The 21,480-nt window shown below is 43.3% G+C and overlaps 1 protein-coding gene across 7 annotated transcripts in view; it reads right to left on the bottom strand.

Moving 5' to 3' along the window:
* The window catches only part of ITGA6 (integrin subunit alpha 6), a 133,963-nt gene that overhangs the window by 39,550 nt on the left and 72,933 nt on the right, over positions 1-21,480 (bottom strand). For 2 of the 7 annotated variants that reach the window (XM_065840476.2, XM_071811080.1), the window contains exon 1: positions 5,335-5,587. The exons of 1 other annotated variant lie outside the window; for it this stretch is intronic. In XM_065840476.2, coding sequence (XP_065696548.2) covers positions 5,335-5,495 — 161 coding nt within the window. In that variant the 5' untranslated portion in view covers positions 5,496-5,587. Of the gene's footprint in view, positions 1-5,334; positions 5,588-7,383; positions 7,403-13,812; positions 13,840-21,480 lie in introns of those variants that run through there. 4 more of the 7 variants (XM_071811082.1, XM_071811081.1, XM_065840474.2 and 1 more) reach the window with 4 other exon arrangements.

Genomic DNA, 21,480 nt, shown 5'->3' with positions numbered 1-21,480 from the left:
TTCCCTGCTCATTGCGGGGGGGTTGGACTAGAAGACCTTTAAAGGTCCCTTCCAGACCAAAATATTCTATAATTCTCTCTCTTTCCTGATGCAGCCTTTTTAGAGTCACCTGGACTAAACTGTCCTGGTAGAAGCACATTTTTGCTGTATGACAGGACTTAACTAGTTCTGTGCAGGGTTTGCTCCTTTTCTAGACTGATGAAAGTGATTACACCAGTGCAACTTCTAGTTGCTCAGTATACAGCTCAATGCTTCATTTCATCTTTCTTCCCTTAATAGAGTTCTGCAGGACTGAGTGCACAATTCTTTCCTGTTCCCTTGAGGAAAACAACAACAAACAAACAAACAAACAATGCTTACCTATTATTTTACACCCACAAGAATGGGAGTCAGATAGTGACAATTATATGACAGTTTCCAATCTCTTGTATGCCTGACGTGCAAACCACAGGTAACTCACAGCACAACTCACACTTGGTACTGCGAAAAAGCTTGCCTTCTGCAGTTTGACTCCACCTATAGCAATTCTACATTCTTCCCTCTTATGCAATGTAAATTTATCTTCTCACTTCTTTCACCCATGATATTAGTATGATGGATCTTCTTTTTACAAATCCCTACTACTACAGGGAAACTCTTAAACTACTACTACTCCCTCCTCTTTCCCAGCTTCATTTGACCCTGACATGTGCCACAGGACATGTACCTCAAACACAGACAAACTTCTCCACTATCAAGAATCAGTAAAGTAATCAAGCATGTTAAGCATATTATCCAGGAGCTTGCATAGACAAAACCAGAGAGACACTCAGGAAAAAAAAACAAACAAACAAAAGAACATCACTTAGTGCAATGAGACAGTAAGGACACAGTCTTAAAAAATAAAAGAAAGAAAAAAGGAAAATTAATAACACCTTTTTTCCTATTTTTTTTATTTGACAGAAGAACTGAAGACTAGTCATTATCAAAGTGTTAAATCCTGAAGATGTAAATATGGACTGTTATTAATTCAGTCCACCTGAAGCCTGAATTACACTACACCACCTCTACAAGCAGAAATCGCCATTTTCCAGTGCAGACCAGCACAATTCAGCTCTTTTGTTACCGGAGCAAAGTGTCTATGAGCAAAAGCCCTCGCTCAACACAGAATTGCTGGCTAAATGCCACAGGGGATGCACTGCAGCAGTACAGCAATGTCAGCAGCCCTCCTGACCAAAGGCAATTTTGTTATGTATTGATATAACAGCTCACAGCAGAGATGTGCAGCATCAGCAAAACCTGGCACAAGTAAAATATACTGCAGATTTTAGTACTTTATGGCTGCTAATGGTCAGTGCAGTCTGAACATAAAGTGCCTATCCACAGCTTTCAACCACACAGTTTTTTAGCTGATGAGAGGATCTTGAACATTGATTACTACAATTTCATCCTTATTTACCTTAAACAATAAGAAGTTTACAAAAATTCAGCTCCATACTTCTACTGAAAATAATATCAGAATTATTTGCAAGTAAAGTTATACAAAAATTAAGGTATTCTTGGAGCTTATGTTTTAATTCAAGACATTTGCTTAAATTTTTGTGAATTACAACCAAAAAGGACTGGAATGGACCTACTGGACATGTTACATGGAGTATATAGACAAACATACCATTTATATATATTCTATATATATATAAAAGTACACATATGTGACTACGCTCACTATATATAAAGTACCTAGTAACAATATATTTATTATAACAGTAACATATTTAAAATATATAGTCACTAATATACATAGCAAGTGTAGTCCTCATTTACAGATACTAGATACACTCTCATTCTCCATCAAAGGACTACTTTAACCACATTACTCCTATGGCTAATGCTGTTCCCAAGTCTCAGGCCCCTCCAGGTTCCAGACCTTCTTCCAATGTGCAGACAAAATGCAGTGCCATTGTGTCACCACTCCCTCACAAAACCAGACCTCCCTTATTTTTGTCATACTGACAGATTAAAAACCAAACAGTCTTATACAGGGCAACAAGCCCAGCTCTCTTAGTGCTCCATTAGCCTTTTCTGCTACCAGATTCGCTGTGCTTGACAATGAACCAGAACCGCACACAGAAATCCAGGCAGGCTGCCCTTAGTACTTCCAACATTAATGCTCCCCCATGCACATTCAGACTGCATTCAGCTTGCTTTCACACCCACATGCCATTAGCACTCCACTTTCAGTCACTGCAAATCAAAAAAGTCTTTCTCTTCCTCAACTGACAAACTTTCCAACTTTTCTCACCCAAAGATATTCACAAAGGAAAACAAAATCCTGTTAACTACTCCATAGCCTTATACTCAGTACCATTTACAGTTTCAGTCAAAGCAGCTCCTGTACCCATACTGTTGAGAGTTAAGTAATTCCTCATTAGCAAACATGGCATTAGTACCTAACTCAAAGCTAATATGTAATCCACAGTATCCTGTGACTAAGAAAAAAGGTGATCAAAAGCAAATACCAGATTTAATTAAAGGCTATTTCAGCTGTACCTTTATTTGTCACACTTACTAGACATTCTCCACCCTCATCTTTACAGAGGATTTTTATAATGCTTAACACTGAGTTATCGAGTGTGAGGAAGGGGGAACCATTTCACTTAAGAACCACTTAAGCGAGGCAAGAGAAAAATTACACGTCATTTAGTTTGTTTTACCAAGCCTTGCTCCCAGCCACAGACTAAAACAGCCCTTGAATAGAATTCATGTATTTCACCTTCTCTCATTTGCTTTTTTTTCCAAGGAGTGACTGATCTTGCTCATGTCTGTTACAAATCATTTTTAATTCTGTAACATTAGAGGGGTAGGAGGGCACTCAGGCTGACAGGTTATTTTGGAATGGAGGTTCTTGCCAGGTTAGAACCCAAGTGTCACTTTTAATTAAGTTTCAATGATGAAATGAGGTCTGTGTATTTTTGGCAACTACTTAACAGTGTTCACACTCAAACTGTAACTGAGCTTTGAAGTTAGCATCCATTTGAGAAGAAGGGATAAAATAAATACTTCTATCTGACTGAGAGATAGCTGCACATAAAACCACTTTTGCAGTAGAGATAAGACACAGACCAAAATGCAGTTGGGAATGTCGGGGTATTGGACTCCTGAGAACAAACTACTAGAATTCCTGCTGTTACAGATAACGGACAGCATATAGGCATTAGACATACTTGTTTCTCAGTAGGAGACCTCAGTATGACCTCCATTCCCAAAACTTTCTGCCTTCACTGGGCATCCGACAGCAGACACCATTTGTTCCACCTATAAAGAGTCAAGCTATTTAGAAACCACAGATGGTTCTCCATGGAACAGGTCACACAAGTGGTTCTATATTAGTTCAATATGATTCATTTTTACCTGATACGAATATGCAGCCTAACATGGGAGGCTTCACTTCAAGTTTCCCCACCAAAACTCCCATCTGTTTCATGAGACACAACTTAAAGCAAGCAAAACGCCTCTCTGTCCCTGTGAAAAATAGTTACAATTTGGCATGTTTAATGTCTTGTTCTCTGCAGACATACACCACTGTTCTTATAGACATTAAAATGATGCTCAAAGAGACGATAACATGCCCATGTGATGTAAAAGGTCCCATTCCAAGAGTACTATACCCAGCAGCTACGCAGGGTAGCACTCACATTCATTATGCTGAAACGCATGAAAAGATTTTTAAAATGGCCAAACTGTCTCATATTCAGAAGTAGACATCACCATAAAATGCAGTTTCTCTAGTATGGTTTTGTCTCTATTAGCAACCCTTGCTTTTTATGAAAGCCTGGATTCAGAAAGCTATGTCAAGGCAGACAGCATCTGGCTCTGCTCTGTCCCCAGACTTGGATTGCCTGAGGAAGCACTTACTATACATACAATACAGAACTTTCATGCTAATAATCTCTGAAGCATTTCAGCCAAATATTACAGACTAGTTTGAATACTGTGACCACTCTTGTGTTTCTACTGACTTCTCAGTAATTGGATTTCTGTCTCTGCATATTCTGACACACTCATTCTACCAGTACTGACAATACAATGGGAAACTAACAAGTGTCGGGAACTGCCTTCTTAGTAAAACTGAGACCAATGCAAGAGTAGTATTGTCAAGATTTAAGATATTGAGACCACTGACAATGAGCTCACAGATTTGTTTTTCATTGTTTAGGATACCATAGATCATTTTATCTACGAGACAGAAAACAGAGCATGGATATTTGTGACTTATACTCCTTTACACACTGTAATTTCTATGAAATCACACGGAACACAAGTGTGAGCAAAATGGGACGACAGGATTTTTAAGTAAGTGTACAAGCTAACTTTACTAAGGATACAACTTCTTTCCAGTTTCCTTCTCCCATTAACTCTATATGGACTACAAAGGATACAATTTCTTTCCAGCTTCCTTCTCCCGTTAACTTTACATGGACTATGGGCTCATCTTTTCCCTTGAATTAAAACTGAATACTTAGGGAAGGGACATTTATTTAGTAACAATGCTTTATAGAAGACACACTCCATCCAGCACCACTGGATAGGGCAGGGTCAGGCACTGCTCAGATACAGTTAGGAAGACGCAAGGATCCTGGAAACGTACTAAGAAACCTTACTTTGCTTTCTCAGATTCCCAAAAGGAGTTCCTAGCTTCCACCCATAAGCCACTAGCATTTATTTATTTCTCCCGTCTTCCTTGTGCCACCTCCCACCTGCGCTACCGGGCAGGTTTCATCTTGAACAGTAGCCCCTGCGTTACCCGAGGCCGGGTACACACAGGAAGAACCAACCCCAGAGCCCGGACAGGCACCCGCAGGCCCTGGGCACCGGCGGAGCAGGTCGGCGCCGCCCCGGGCTCCAGCCTCCCGGCTCCCCGCTCCGCCCGGGCCCGGCGGATCGCCTAAGAGACCCCTGTGGCGGCCGAGGCGGGAAGGTTTCCCCGCGGGTGCTGTCGGTCGCTTCCCCCTCTCCCGCCCCAGCTACCCGCAGGCCACCGGGGAGGGCGGGGCTGCACCTCGTTCCGCGGCACGCTTCCGCCGCTCCGCCTGGGCGCACGCTGCCTCTGGGCGGCCTGCGGCGCCGCAGCGCCCCGCGGCAGGTGCCGCCCCGTCCCGCCGAGAGGTTTCTCCCCGGGCCCCTGCCCCGCAGGGCGCCCCGCCGCCCGGCTCCACTCCTCGCCGCAAGCGGGTGGCCGGCCGGCCACCAGGTGGGTCCCGGCCCGCCGCCAGGGGACGTTTCCCGGCGGTGCAAGGGAGGAGGGACCCCGCGGGCAGCCCGGGACGGGGCCAAGCGCGGCCCGGGAGCACTTACAGCCGTTTCTCCTGCGGCTGCAGCTGCCGGTGCATGGCCAGGGAGAAGCCGAAGAGACTGCCCGGCTCCCCACGCCGGCTGATCACGTTGTCCGTGTCCAGGTTGAAGGCGCCGGCCAGCCCCGACAGGAGGGACAGGTAGAAGAGAAGCGCGGCCGCCATCTGTTCCTGCCGGCCACGGGAACCTGCCGCCGAGCCCCTAAGCACCGCCGCTCCCCGCGCTGAGGGCGCCCGTTGTGCCCCGCCGGCTCCGCGCATCGTGACGGAGCCCGCCCCGCCCCGCCCCGCCCTCCCCGCCCTGCGCCGCCGCGGGCTGCCCGGCCCCCAAGCGGCAGCTCCCCGCCGAGGAGCCCTGCGCCTCCGCCGCGGGGGCGACGGGCATCGCCCGGCACAAAATGTGCCGCGGGAAAGGCGGCCAAGGGCCCCGCCCCGCCCGCGGGCAGACGGCTGCGTCACCAGTCCCGGGTCTTTACAACGGAAAATGAAGCCGTGCGAGGGGTGGGTCACGGCCGCAGGTGAGGGCCGGGCCGCGGGCACCGGCGCTGGGAAGGGCAGAGACCCGCCACGGGGCACGGTGAGAGCTGGTACCGCTCCGGGTGATGCTCAGCGGCAGGTTAAGGTACTGACCATGTGCACAAACACCTTCTGAAATGCTCTTAAGGTCAATACCGAGCTACACTATATGCTTCTCATAGTCGGGCTGTATTCCCCAAACACAATCATGATTAAAAAAAAAAAAAATCATCTCTGTTTTCCAGACTCTTCAGACAGCACATGAGGACAGACTCAAGACTACATACAAGCAGTCTTTAAATCTCATTCCTCCAGTATCTCCTATCTCTGAACAGATCTGAGAATTTCCTACCCCTACCTGTTAAGTGTTTGAAAACAATATGTGGGTTTGGATTAAAAATTATTTTATCTCATGCTTTCACCCGTAACTCCAAAAGGGTACTTGCAAGCACATCTTAATGCACTTCATCCACCCGAGTGAGAGCCGGTTTGTAACACAGTGTCTTGGTTTAGTGGAGCAGATGTAAGATTTTAAAACCTCACAAGTGCCAAGTAGCATGACAATATTCTATTTTTCTTCTCAACCAATATCCTGGATACAAAGGGAGCAACTTCTCTTCTCACACAAGAGAGTCCAGAAAAAGTGAGGAAGGAGCAATATGTTGATACTCCAAATAACTCCTTCTGGAAAAATACTCTGCTCCCATGGAGTTAATCCAGGCTACTTTTTCCACAGTAATTATTCTAGGATAACTCCATGTATAGGCAAGTCTTTGGCTCAAGTCCAAAACACCCTTGATCAAAAGAGGAAAAAAAATGTACCAGAAATGTGCATCTAATGTGGAAACAAAGCATTTTGTTAAATTAGGCTCCCAAATACTTATTGTCAACAGAGTCCCTTCCCTGCTTGCTCTTCATGCCCAACTCATTCAAAACCTTAATCCAGCGTTCAATCACTTCACAGTCACTGCCACGGCAAAAAACTGTAGTGGCATAAACACTGCCCTACAGTTTCACTAAAGGACCATAAGAGGGAAAATATCCCAGACTAATTACAAGAAAGTAGACTTACTACAATCCACGTATTTCACAGTCATTAGTAAAGATTTGAAAACAAGTATTTTAAAATAGCTGTACCAAAGTCGCTTTAGCAGTTTGCCCTTCGGGACCATTTAAACTTGCATGCTTATAATACTTGTACAGTAACTATAGTTACTTTAAGTAATGCTTGTACTCAGTAACTCGTGTAAGGAGTCACAGAAATACTTTCATCCAGAGCCATCTGAATGATACTGGCATGTTAGGTTCATCCGGCTTCTCATTCTCCAACCAGCGCTGCCTGGACATGTTGTACCTGTTTGTTGTTTATCCACAGAGGCTGCTGAGGGGAGACAAGAGTTTTCTCATCTCCATATGCAGTAACAAGCATTCCAAGACATACTTCTATTAAAACCTGTCTCAAGTGACCACAGCAGGAACAACAAAAATAGACCATATACAGGGTGGAGCAGAACTGCATACAACAGCTTAGAGTTACCTTGAATGGTCTCTCATTATTTTGTACTATTTCCATTTGCTCTAGATGAGGAGAGAAAAAAAAAAAATTAAATGTCAGTTTCCTTCCTTTGCTCTTCCTCCAAAACAAACGTGCTCTGAGTTATCTATAACTAACACATACTTCAGGAATTCCTCTTTTGTACCATCCCTGTATAAAGGAGGACCAAGATTAGGTATGATTACCAATTAAACGTGAGCACTCTGCTATGCATAATACCAAGCGATTCCAAAAAAGGGAACGGCCAGATCAAAGCTGTCTTTTCTGTAACAAACACATTGCTATTGCCGAGTGTTCAGGCTGTCTGCTTATTAGCGGTGTTTTGATACTCAGCCAAAGGGCTACAAGGTGTTTGCCTGCTGTGTCTACATATTGAGCAAGCCTTAGTGCCAGCAATGCCTTCCTCCTCCATACAACCACGTAGTTAATTATAAAAAACTTCTGGAAAATAGAAAAGGTGGGATGGAAAACCTAGAGCTTGGCAAGACATTTTAGGCTTTTCCTATAAGGAAGGCAAGGCACAATGCTTTACATTTCTGAACTTTTATCATTGATATGAACAAAACATACTATCCGAAGAAACACAACTTGTGGGTACTCAGCTGCGCAGCTCTAATGCAGTACATCTAATGGTCCTTAAAAGCCAAAATATGTAAACATCCCCTTCCCATTTAATTTAAAAAAAGGGCTCAGTTTTATAATTGATGTAATTCCAGATGAAAAATTATACAGGCCAAAAAGGTTTGTTTCACTGAGCAAGTTGTAAAGCTATACAATTATCTCAGTTCAGAAACATAAACTAGTTCTAAGTGTTAGTAGCTTGGATCAAACTTCTGGGTGGTTTCTCCTGAATGCAATACACATACTATTTTTAGAACTGCACGTTCTTCAGATTATTTACATTTATTGAACGGATGCATCTCAACAGCTACAATAAACAGTTGAATTTTTATGCAGCCAGGCTATCAGACTATTTTTGCTAGTATATCCTCTGTGGCTGCTCTTGGTTCTCTCTTAAAAATTATGTTAGGACGAGCAAACAGCACCACAGGAGATAAAGGCACTTGTGGCAGTTGCACATGCCCCTGAGATTCGGAGCCCTCAATGGGGCAGTTAATGGCTCTTTAGCACCTTTTGTGCCCCACTGTCCCCGTCCCCACATACACAGCTAGGGTGGTACCAAGGTGCCAGTCACCCAGGACAGGGTGACTTCACCTCCACCCAGATGCGGGGGCAGGAGGGGTGGGACCCTCAGTCAATTGACAGGGTCCTTAACAAAGGACGTGCCCAGACTAGCTGCGAAGCTTCTGGATATTATGTTAAAGCCCACAGCCAGATCTGACCAGGCTATACAACGGGGTCCCCGCTGAAGGCCCCCTTGGAGTGGTATTCTCAGAAGAGTGGGTCTGTGAACTGGAGCCCTTCCCTTAGACTGGGACACTGTCTTAAGGGACTTCCCGGGACTGAGAGTGCCTCACCTCCTCTTGTGGTGAGTGGTGATTTACTGGATATATCCTTGAATGAGTCCTTGCCTAACCCAGGCAAGTGTGAGCTCTCGCCTAACCCAGGCAAGTGATTATTTCTTGTGGGTACCCTGGAGTCAGAAGTCTCTGGTTTTCTTTCGAGTGTATGACTGCATGTTGTGGATCCTCATTATTCTTATGTGGTCATGCCCCAATAATCTCCTCAACTGATATCCGAACCTGTATTTTCTGTTGTCAGAGTGCTAAATAACTGTATAAACCCTGTTTCTAGCCGGTTTATCGGCTACACTTTTTTTGCTAGAATAAAGCGTGTTTTGGAACTTGTTGTGCGCCTAAAATTTACTTTTGGGGTGCCTCCATGACAGCAGTTACAGTGGTAAGTAAGACTAACTGCTCAATGCCATGGTAGCATGGTTGCTCTGAATAGTCTAGAAACCAGGGCATTAAAACAGTTATATTTACACACTTGATATTCTGAACTATCCAGAATTGACACTCATCATATCATTTAAAACCAAATGAAGCCTGTCTCAGGCTTTCCTTACCACCTTTTCAGAAAGATTCCTAAGATACAGCTTTTTTACTTGTTGCTATATTTAAATCAGCTTAACTATAGTTCCAGATAAAGATGTTACTATGTTTATGTAACTTTTATTTTTCTCTTTGATGTTTAAAACAACTATGGACATAATTTTGCCATTCTTTACTGCCTTGCAAAATAAAAATATTTTACTTCTATAGACAAACTGTTTAGAATTTCACAGGATATTCCAGGTCTTTAAGTCAGACCTTTTAACATTTAGTGTCACGGCCTTAACTTAATGTTTCTATGTAATATGCAAAGTATTACACAGACAAAAATACAACTTGGAAGAAATAGTTCAGATGCAGATTTTTGGCTCATACTGCAACCAGTGTTACATAGGAGTTCTTCAAGACTTCTACAATGAGAGAATATTTTTTCCAAAGTTGTCAGGTACATTCCTTAAGTAGTTTCAGAATGACCAGCCTGGACTGTTTGAAGAGTAAACATCTTTGTAAACATACTTGGAGGCACTTTATGGGTGTATCACAGTATCACAGTATGTTTGGGATTGGAAGGGACCTCAAAAGATCATCTAGTCCAATCCCCCTGCTGGAGCAGGAACGCCTAGGTGAGGTCGCACAGGAATGTGTCCAGGCGGGCTTTGAATGTCTCCAGGGAAGGAGACTCCACAACCTCCCTGGGTAGCCTGTTCCAGTGCTCTGTTACCCTCACTGAGAAGAAGTTCTTTCTCAAATTTAAGTGGAACCTCTTGTGTTCCAGCTTGATCCCATTGCCCCTTGTCCTATCATTGTTTGCCACTGAGAAGAGCCTGACTCCATCCTCATAGCACTCACCCTTTATATATTTATAAACATTAATAAGGTCACCCCTCAGTCTCCTCTTCTCCAAACTAAAGAGCCCCAGCTCCCTCAGCCTTTCTTCATAAGGGAGATGCTCCACTCCCTTAATCATCTTTGTTGCCCTACGCTGGACCCTCTCCAGCAGTTCCCTGTCCTTCTTGAACTGAGGGGCCCAGAACTGAACACAATATTCCAGATGGGGTCTCACCAGGGCGGAGTAGAGGGGAAGGAGGACCTCTCTCGATCTACTGACCACCCCCCTTGTAATACACCCAAGGATGCCATTAGCCTTCCTGGCCACAAGGGCACAGTGCTGGCTCATGGTCATCCTGTTGTCCACCAGGACCCCCAGGTCCCTTTCCCCTACACTGCTCTCTAATAGGTCATGCCCCAACCTATACTGGAACTTGGGATTGTTCCTGCCCAGATGCAGGACTCTACACTTTCCCTTGTTAAATTCCATCAGATTATCCCCCGCCCAACTCTCCAGCCTGTCCAGGTCCCGCTGGATGGTAGCACAGCCTTCTGGCGTGTCAGCCACTCCTCCCAGCTTAGTGTCATCAGCAAACTTGCTGATAGTACACTCAATTCCCTCGTCTAAATCATTAATGAATATATTGAATAATATTGGCCCCAGTACTGACCCCTGAGGCACTCCACTAGATACTGGCCTCCAACTGGACTTCGCACCATTGACCACCACTCTCTGGCTTCTCTCTTTAAGCCAGTTTGCAACCCACCTCACTACTCTATTGTCGAGACCACACCTCCTCAATTTAGCTGTGAGGATGCTGTGAGGGACTGTGTCAAAGGCTTTACTGAAGTCAAGGTAGACCACATCCACCGCTCTGCCATCATCCATCCACCTTGTTACATTCTCATAAAAGGCTATGAGGTTGGTCAAGCATGACTTACCCTTGGTAAAGCCATGCTGACTGCCCCTAATGATCCTCTTATCCCTGATGTGCCTTGAGATGGCACCAAGGATAAGCTGTTCCATTACTTTCCCAGGGACAGAGGTGAGGCTGACCGGTCTATAATTACCCGGGTCCTCCTTCTTGCCCTTTTTAAAGACTGGAGTGACATTTGCTTTCCTCCAATCCTCGGGCACCTCTCCCGTTTCCCAAGACTTCGCAAAAATGATGGATAGCGGTCTAGCAATGACTTCAGCCAGCTCCCTCAGCACCCGCGGATGCATCCCATCTGGACCCATGGATTTATGGATGTCCAGACTATTTAATTGTTCCCTAACCCAGTCCTCATTGACTAAAGCAAACTCCTCCATTAACCTGGCTTCATCCGGGGTCTCAGGGGTACAGGGTTCCCCAGGACATCCTCCAGTGGAGTAGACAGAGACAAAGGCGGCATTCAGCAATTCTGCCTTCTCTGTGTCTTCTGCCACCAGGGCACCCACCTCATTCATCAGTGGGCCTACATTGCCTCTGGTATTAGTTTTATCTGCTATTTATTTGAAAAAGTTCTTCTTGCTGTCCTTGACCCCTCTCGCCAGCTGTAATTCTAAGGAGGCCTTGGCTATCCTAGCTGCCTTCCTGCATCCTCTAACAGCAGCCTTATATTCCTCCCAAGTGGCCAGTCCCTGCTTCCATGACCTGTAAACTCGCCTCTTCTGCTTGAGCATACCCAACAGATCCCTATTCAACCACGCAGGCCTTCTGGCTCCCTTCCTCGACTTCCTACGTGTGGGGATGCTCTGATCCTGAGCATGGAAGAAGCAATCTCTGAATGCAATCCAGCTCTCTTGGGCCCCTTTTCCTTCAAGCAGTCTTGCCCATGGGGTTTCCCTCAGCAGTTGCTTGAAAAGGCCGAAATTAGCCCTGCCAAAGTCCAGGGTTGCAATTCTACTTGCTATTCTGTTCCTGCCACACGAGATGCTGAACTCCACCATCTCGTGGTCACTGCAACCCAGGCAGCCCTCAACCTTTACTGCTTCAACCAGACCCTCTTTGTTAGTGAGGATGAGATCCAGCAGTGCACCTCTCCTGGTCGGCTCCTCCACCATCTGCATGAGGAAGTTATCATCAATGCACTGGAGGAACCTCCTGGACTGTGGCTGGCTGGCTGAATGGTCCTTCCAGCAAACATCAGGGAAGTTAAAATCACCCACAACAACCAGGGCCTGTGACTGTGAGGCCACTCTCAGCTGCGCATAGAAGGCCCCATCAACTTCCTCAGTCTGATCTGGTGGCCTGTAATAGACACCTACAACAGTATCACCCCTACCAGCCTGTCCCTTGATCCTGACCCATACACTCTCAACTCGTTCCTCATCTGCTCCTGGGCAGAATTTAGTACATTGCAGTTGCTCTCTCACATAGAGAGCAACTCCACCACCACGCCTGGCTGGCCTGTCTTTCCTGAAAAGGGCATAGCCATCCATGACCACATTCCAGTCATGTGAACTGTCCCACCACGTTTCTGTAATTGCCACCAGATCATAATCTCCCGACCGAACATAGGATTCTAACTCCTCCTGCTTATTCCCCATGCTGTGCGCATTGGTGTACAGGCATTTCAGGGAGCGAGCAGAGCACACCAATTTCTCCCTAGGGGCACAGGAGGCCACCCGGTCCTCATCTGTTTTAGAATGCTGCCCCTCTGGGGCAAGCCCAACTACAACCCCATCCCCCTTCGAGGCTAGTTTAAAGCTCTCCAAATGAGCCCAGCTAATTCCTGGGTGTAACTGGGCATAAATCAGAGAAATGCTGCTGACAAATGGGAACTTAATCCCCATAGTTTGGATTGCTATGGGAGGAATTAAGGATGTTCCTTCAAAGCTACTGATAGCTAAGGCATAAAACTGCAGTAATTTTGAACATATGTTTGTATTCTAATTCACTGGCCACATACATCACTATGGAGGATTCCCCTCCCAGTAAGGGCAGCCTAAGCTTACGCATCCTTATAGGCATCACAGGCTCCTTTTGCAGCCCCATTTTGTGGCACTCTCAGCAAGACATATCTCCTCACATCTCTTCTGTCACCATAGGTGAAACTTGTAGCATTGACTGGACTTGTCTATACCATGGATGCTCCTTGATCTACAACACTGTCCTGCTCATGAAGCCTTGCTTGTCTTGTACCATTGTTGACCAGGGCAGAGGGACATAACCCATTACCAGATACAAACTCTGGGGCAATTTCAGCCAACCTTCCCTCAGTATCTGTCTATGTGTACAACTTCCAGACAATTTGGGCCAAAGCAGTCAACTCTTGTAACAGAGGAGATCAAAAAGTAAGCAATGCAGGTGCTGGCAGGGAGCGGGCGAGAAAGAGAAAAGGTTTACAAGCAAGATACTCAGGATCTCTCTAGACACTCTCACTGGGAACTCAGGAAGAAATATGAACCTTCACAGGACACATTTTAACTCCATTAAGAGCCATAAATAATCACTGTTCAGGGGAAAACAAACAAACAAACAACCACACACCACTTTTGTTCTCCTAGCTCACACAGGCTCTGACTAAAGAACCTTTGGCCATCACCCAAAGCACAACTCCACACAACCTCAATAGCACTTACCTCCAAGAGCTGCACTGGGTGCTGGACACACAGGACCTGGCCCTGGGACAGAGTCTGCAAAGCACAAGATGAGGAATTACAGTCACTTGAGGAATCTGGTCTCTAGAACACTATCTAGCTTATTGTAACAGCACAGCAGAGCTGAGGCCCCCAGCTCCCCTTGCAGCAAACTAGTGGAAGCAGCTGCTTGGTCATTACCACGCTTGTTACACCTGTTCCCCCCATCAGGTCCTGGATCAGACCCAGCTGTGAGGGCAACCAGCTTGCTGTTTGACTTCCACACAAGAGGTAAAGCCTGGTGAGAGTTTGCACAGAAGTTTCCAGTGACTGACAAGAACCATGCAAAGAAAAAACATGCAAACAACTTCCCCCCAATTCCTCCCACTCCTGCCCCCCAAAAAAATCCACAAACCAAAATCCCAGCTGGGATAACTCATGACTTTGAGATCCTGATCAGCAATCTGACTTGACTTTTTTTAATAAGTTTAAGTTTTTTGATAGTCACCATCTATAACAATTTTACAATTTTGGTACTACAGCCACCTCATTCACACATGCCAACCAAACCACGTCTGCCACTGATTCAACAGCACCTGTGTTCATGACATGTTTAAACACGGCTTTCAGAACACTGCAGACAAAGCCAGCCAAGGCTGCTTCTCTGGATAGGGTCTGAATCTAGCAGCCCCAGAAAGATCCCTCCTCTACTTCTTTATTTTTGTTTGCTGATAGAAGTAATTTCTATTTTCTTTTTTGAAATAAAAATAAATGTAACAAATGTATTTGCTTTTTACTTTAGATTAACATCCTGGTTTCTGAAGAACAAAATGGACAAGCTAGAACTGAGCACCACAGTCATGTTTTTTACTTTGTTTGGATCACCATTTTAAACTATTTCTTTTCTGAGCAATATCTAGTTTTAATTAATCTTAATATTTTTAATCAATCTATAAGGAACAAATCCAGTCTTTTGTTGCAGTACGTCTCACTCACTAACAATGATGAAATGTTAGATATGCAAAGGCTGAAAAAACCAATCCTAAATAGAGTCTGTAAAGGCCCAAATCCACTCAGGATTTGAGGTACTGTCCACAAGAAATTCAGGTTGCCCTCTCCCTGTTTCACCTGGTTGTGAATAGCAGTTACATGGAAGCAAATGACACACTGTAGTTCTCATAAGCTCCCAGCTGAAGAAATGCAGCCTTTAGCTTCTGGAGCTTCAGAAACTCAAATTAAGAATATGTGTTATCCAAGGAAGAACTTTTAAGAATACCATTTCTTTATCCAAGCACTAACCATTTACATCCACCAAAGGAAAAAGACTGACGACTGCCTATATATGCAGTATTTTCCAATTAACTGCTTCTGCTTAATTATTAAACAACTACATTAAGCTTAACAGGAAGTTTTGTTTGGTTTTTTTTTTTTTTTAATTCCAGAATAAGACTTCTCACATGAGTTAATCAGGAACAATTTCATGTTTAAACAAGCACGACAGAAGTATTCATAGAAAAAGAATGAGCTCCTCTGCAATTCCAGTTTTATTCAATGAAAAGATTCATTGCATGATGCTGCCATGACCAGGCAGGCTTAGTGAGTGAACTGCAAATCTAATCAGTTTGGCAAAGGGTTTTATGGAAGCTGCTGTGCTGGCTTCACTGCCTTCAAGTGATTTGTTCCTTTGTTCATGTGTTGCAAACAACTAAAATCTGTGGCCAGGAAGAAAAGTGCAAACTTTAATATTGTATTGGAAAGGTTTCAAATGCAGTTTTGAATTCTGTATTCATTATGTATTCAGTTTTCTGACTGTTTCCCCCCATCTTTCTAAACATCTAAATTTCAAGTGTTCTTCCTAGGACAAGTCACAAGTCATTTTGCCTTTTAAGCAAGCAATATTTAAGGCACTGAGTTTTAAAAAAATTTTCCAATAATGTCATAAATTGGCACGAGATTTATGGCACAAATATATTTCTGTACACTGTAACTACTCTAATGTTTATTTTCAGACCATCACTTGCTTGGTCATTCTCTCCAGATTAATTCTGTCAGATCCTAAGAGTTCTAAAAATCAGGTTTTGAACTTTTGTATGGTATTTCCATTTAAACAAGCTCAGTCTTTTATGCAGTAAGAAAAACTTTTCTAAAATACACATTATAACAACTATTTTCTTCAAATGCAACCAACAGTCCCTGTGTGGGTGTGCTGGGAGGTCTCTGCCTTGATTATTTATGTCTCTCTCACACAAGCAGTCTCAAAAAGAACACCTCAAACCTATCCAAGCTCATTCCATACATTCGGGAACATGAACAACTGAGGAAGGTAAAATGATACAATCAGGGATGGGTTCTCTCACTTTTCACTAGGGCTACACTTTTCCTATAATTTCTTGCATGGCACACATATATTTCTTTCTTTAGAAAGACAAATAGTATGTTTTCCAGCATACAAGCAAGTAAACTTCTGTGAATTTCTGACCACACTGAGTGAAATGCATGCATCGGTTCTTATTGCTCAACTTCTCGTAAAGTCAACCAGCATCTCCAAGGATCAAGGTCCACTTTTGAGCAATCCAGCAGTTTAACTGGCAATTAGATCAAGGCATAATGATTTGCTTCTTGAGTGCAAATAAACATACGCTGACCCATTTTACTGTGGATCTGTTCTTACCATTAATCAAATAAAATGCAGTTATACTACAGTAAAAGGTGTTTTCCACACAGAACTATCTTAAAGCATTTTCATTCTTCCTCTGTGAGGTACAGCAGTATTATAATTGCCATTTCACAGTGGAAAAGATTGATGGTCTACTTAAGGACAAGAGACTGCTCCAGTATCACAGAGGAAAGCTGCAGCATAACCCACAGCTAGACCTGGTTTCTGGATTCTCTCTCCTCCTCTGCCTTGCCATAAAAACCCTATCTATATCTGAAAAAATCCCAAGTTTGCTTCTGTACAGCTATCAGCTGTTAAGCTGGGATACCAGAACATATGCACATTTGGCTGGCAATCCTCATCCTTTGAGTAACATGTTGTGTTAGTAAAATTCATGCTCCATTGTAGGCAAGCACTGTAATATCCCTCATGACGCTCTCTGTTCGTGGGAACTTTTGTAGTATATTGTGGGTTGCAGCTGTACTTATCAGAGAATAAGCGTTTGGTAACAAAAAACTTTTGTATCACTTCATTTTCACATAATATTCAAAGACTCAAAGAGTTTTCTCTGTTCCTCTCCAACCTTGAACATGCCAGTTTTAAAGCCCTTTACTGTCCCCCTTGGAGCCGATAGACCATTGTTGGGAGAAGAAACCGACTTGTCTGTATTTGTGGAAATGCAATTACCAGATCTGCCAGGTATGCCGCAGCTAGAAAAGAAATATGAGCAGATGAGTGTTCTGCAGGCAATAAACAACAACCAACAGATGTTACAAGCACTTGCTGACCAACTGCACATGGCAGGCAATCACCGTGCCGTGGGATCAGGTCATGGTACAAGCCTGTGCCTGTCAACAGCGACTGCAAGCCATTTGGATCCTGTGTTCTTGAGGCTGCACGCCAAGTTTATTTCAGCCTCAGGATGCCAAAATGACAGCTGCTTTGAGGGAAGAATCAGGATATCAATCTTATGGGGAAAGTTTGCATCACTCAACAATCTGTTTGGGGTCAGAAAAAGAATCTATTACCCAAGTAGGCAGTTTGCAGACATGCATAACCATTAGCCACAGCCTGCATGCAAAAGCACAAGCATGGATAAAGCACAGTAATTAATATTGAAGTCAATTAAGAAGGCTTCCCTAGGTGTGCATGTAACAGACTGGACTTATCTAGAAGCCAAAACATGGTGGTGAAGTAGGAACATAATATACTGTACTGTAGATAAGAAAACGTTAAGCACATTTGAAATAATAGTCCTATAGCATTATGCAGTCTTAATATCAAATTGCCATATTGCTTAGCAGCAGTTCTCAAATTTCTTGTACGTCTTTAGTATTGCTGGGTGCATAGCCTTATTCTATTACAATGAAAACAAAATTGGAAGACATTTGCGATTTACTTCAATTTGAACGGCACCTTTTTGCTAAAGTTTATGATAGGGAACGCTGCATAGTTTCAATGTATTCATTCTGTTATTTTGTAATTCTTGCTGCATGTACATAATCATAAAGTGACCTGTTACTCTCAACTACAGTGTCCTGCTCCCTATCTACATTGAGTCTATTGCTATTTGAGGTACAAAGGGGAAAGAAAGCAGTATGTCACAGTCCACTGGAAGAGTTATTTTAACACATACTTGATTTGTAAAGTACCTGAGTTCTTTCATCTTTTGTGGCTAACATCACACACTGTATTGAAATAACTTGGGTACCTAAAACCAGTCCAACCACAGCAATACACATGTATCTTCACAGATGCCGTGGTAAGCCTACATTCCAGTACCTCAAACTAGGTCATGAAGGTCCACCCTACCACAGACCTGCCCTCTGCAAACCCCTCAAAAGGTTTTCCCCCCTTGCTCTGCTGGCTAAAGGTGCATTTTCCTAAGGGGCATGGGAGCGCGCTGTCAGGTGCAGGTTGCTGCTGTGCCCCAGATGGTGTGGGACTGCACTCCGCAGACAAACAGCAGCTCTGATAAGGCTGCCACGGCTCTTGCCTCATTTCCTTTTTCTTTATCCAACATTTCCTCAACCTTTCTGGAACATCTGAATAATATTTACTCCTGCAGAATGTGTACACTTTGGCCTTGCATAGATCCACACTGTAATGCTCATAACGCATCTGTAAGTTTTTACTTTAAAGATACCCTGAGTCAGGGAAAAAATAAAAATTAGAAAAATCTTAAGTATCAAGCCTTTTTATTATTCTGACATCCCAAAACAGGAGACTTCCAGTTCTTAGTATAAGGAATGTTTTACTCTGGTTAGCATGAGGTTAATACCTACCCAGATTCTTTTCTTTTTTTATTATTATTAGTAAGTCAACAGCAGCTTTTAGTATCTTGCAAGACAAGTTTCAACAAAGCTGCAGTATGATTTTTTCTGTGATTAGTAAATCAAGACTAGAACATATGCCCACACAGGGCCACCACAATCAATTCACAAGAGAGGGAAGATGTTAGTAATCTCTGTTGCACCATTCTTTATTTTTATCCCAAAGATCAAGATCCACTGAGGAAGAGAGGGCATGGCCTGTGAAGAAACTAAGAGAAGGTTTTTTTATTAACTCAAAAAAGAGAGAGACTGCATTACCTTTACCACAATCACCCTCTGCAGGGATTTTCCCAGCGTGGATGTGTCCAAGAGGTAGCCACAGCTGGGAAAGTCTCATTAGCAGCAACATAGCTTCACTGGCAACAAAGCTCCATGGGTGAGATAGCAGCAGGCACTGGGTGGATTCTTGGCCTTCTCTAAACCTTGCAATCTGCGAAGTTCAAAGTTAGAGCTGTGATTTATTGAAGGGACAGGGTGACTATTCACCTTTCTTAATAGACCAGTACTTACAAGCCAATACTTAGACTTACATTTGGTCTATTACACTTAATTAACCAAATACTGAGACCAAGATCTCAACAGGACCCTGGCAGAGTTTCACCAACTGGAACTCCCCTCCTTCCCCAGTAATTATAACACTATCAACATTATAATTTTAATTTTATGAAATAACAGACATACTGACTCAGAAAAAAGTACAGCTAGCCCAATATCCTGCCTAACAGTTGTCAGTAGTAGTCACCTGAAAGAGTACTCCTTCTCTTACCCCTTCCTGCTGGTACCCTGCAGATTACGGACTTTGTCCATGGGCTCATTCAGACCACTGTATTTATTGACAGTTTCTAATTTATATAATCTAATTTATATTTATATTATTGGCCTCTACAGCAACTGTGGAATCTCAATAAGCAATTAAAATTGTGCACTGTGTGAAAATTGACTTTCTGCTTCAAACTCCCCTGTCCAATAACTTCGCTATGTACCCACTGTATCATATGATCAAAAGTGAATGAACACCCCTTAGCTGACTTACTCATGATTTCATACACTTGTGTCATTCCCCACTTCAGACATCTGTTTCCACAGAGGAGACTCCTTGTCCAATTCATATCTCAAATAGAAATCATTCTACATTTCTGAAAATTTTGGGCATTCTTTGTACTTTTATCATTCCACTATATGCCTTTTGAGATAGAGTTGTCAGAACACCACACAACACTCAAGATGCAGCAGAGACACAGACTCACAGCAGTAGCATCATTATACACTCTGTTTCATATGGTATTCCATTTGTAATTCCTAACTTTCTAATTCCCTTTTTGACTGCTACTAAACACTGAGATGACAGCAAACTTGCCATAGGAAGATCAAGATCCTGAATGGAACAAATAAATTCAGAGTCTGTTTTTTAGTTCAAGCATATTGCTTTGTACAGTACAGCCCTTAGTCTTGCCATTCTATTTCTCAGTCATTTATACAGCAAAACTTTTCATTAGAACCAGCTTTAATTTTGACCCACAAATAATTCTATAGAGGCTGCAAACACTATCTCCCTAATACATCCCTTCTTAGGTCTTTAAACACGGCAAATAGCCTACATCCCTCTGGGATCTCTCTCTGTAAAAAATATGTATTCCTCCCATTTTCTTCAGCCAGCTCTTAAACTGCAAAAGGATCTTCTCTTTATTGCATACCAGTTTAAGTTCTCAAGGGCTTAAAGCAACTTGAAAATCCAAGGAGGTTGTGACAACTGACTCATCTTTTTATCTATAGGCTTGTTGCCTTCTTGAAAGAATTCCAAAAAGGCATGATGTCCCTTTGCAAACTTCGTATTTTCCATGTATCCCCTAATACTGTTCTCATTACAATTCCTATCATGTTCCTGGCTTAGGAGTCAGCTTAGTTTCTGTAATTCTCCCAAGCATCCTATTCCAAACTGTTCTCAAATGTGCTCTCCTTTATTCCTCTGGTACCATGAGAAATGACAGTTAAAATTCAATTTTGGGGCAGTTCAGCAATTTCATACATACAGTCCTTCAAAATTCAAGAGCATTAAATCCATGTAAAACTCAGCATTAAGAAAATACTGAATCAACTGATGATGCACTAAGCAAACAGGATGAGCACACACACACACACAGAATCTTTACTTCCATGCACATAATTATGCACTTGTGTGCTGTTGGAACATGTGCAATTGCCAAACCAGAACCTAAGAACAGCAGGCTGCCATTTCTTATCTCCAGTTCTATTAAGTTGTAGCCACATGTCTGCCTCTCAGAAGGTTACAAATATCTCCTGATGGCTCTATCCTCTAAATTAGCAGCCAGGCTGCAAGTCTCCCTAGTATAAATAATGCCAAATGCACCCGCTGTTTTGAAGCAGGCTGCTGGTAGCAATTGCCTCATTGTTATAATTCAACCAGCAGTATCAAAATCCTCCTAGAAAGCAGGAATCCATGAAAATTCCTTCCATTTCCATGGGCCCCTGCTCATCCTCCAGCAATGACAACAGTAAAAAGGTCATTTTTCTAGCAACACTGATCTTCTGAATTCTCCATTAACTTCATAGCTCAGCACTATCATTTCCTGTTTCATGATGAGAACTTGGGCAACCCCTGTGCACTTGTTATCCACATAGCACTTCAAGAAAATTCTAAAATATTTTTTGAAAATGTACGCA

This window comes from Patagioenas fasciata, chromosome 7 (genome assembly GCF_037038585.1).
Source record: "Patagioenas fasciata isolate bPatFas1 chromosome 7, bPatFas1.hap1, whole genome shotgun sequence".
Lineage (NCBI taxonomy): Eukaryota > Metazoa > Chordata > Aves > Columbiformes > Columbidae > Patagioenas > Patagioenas fasciata.
This window is presented reverse-complemented; position numbering and strand designations above follow the sequence as displayed.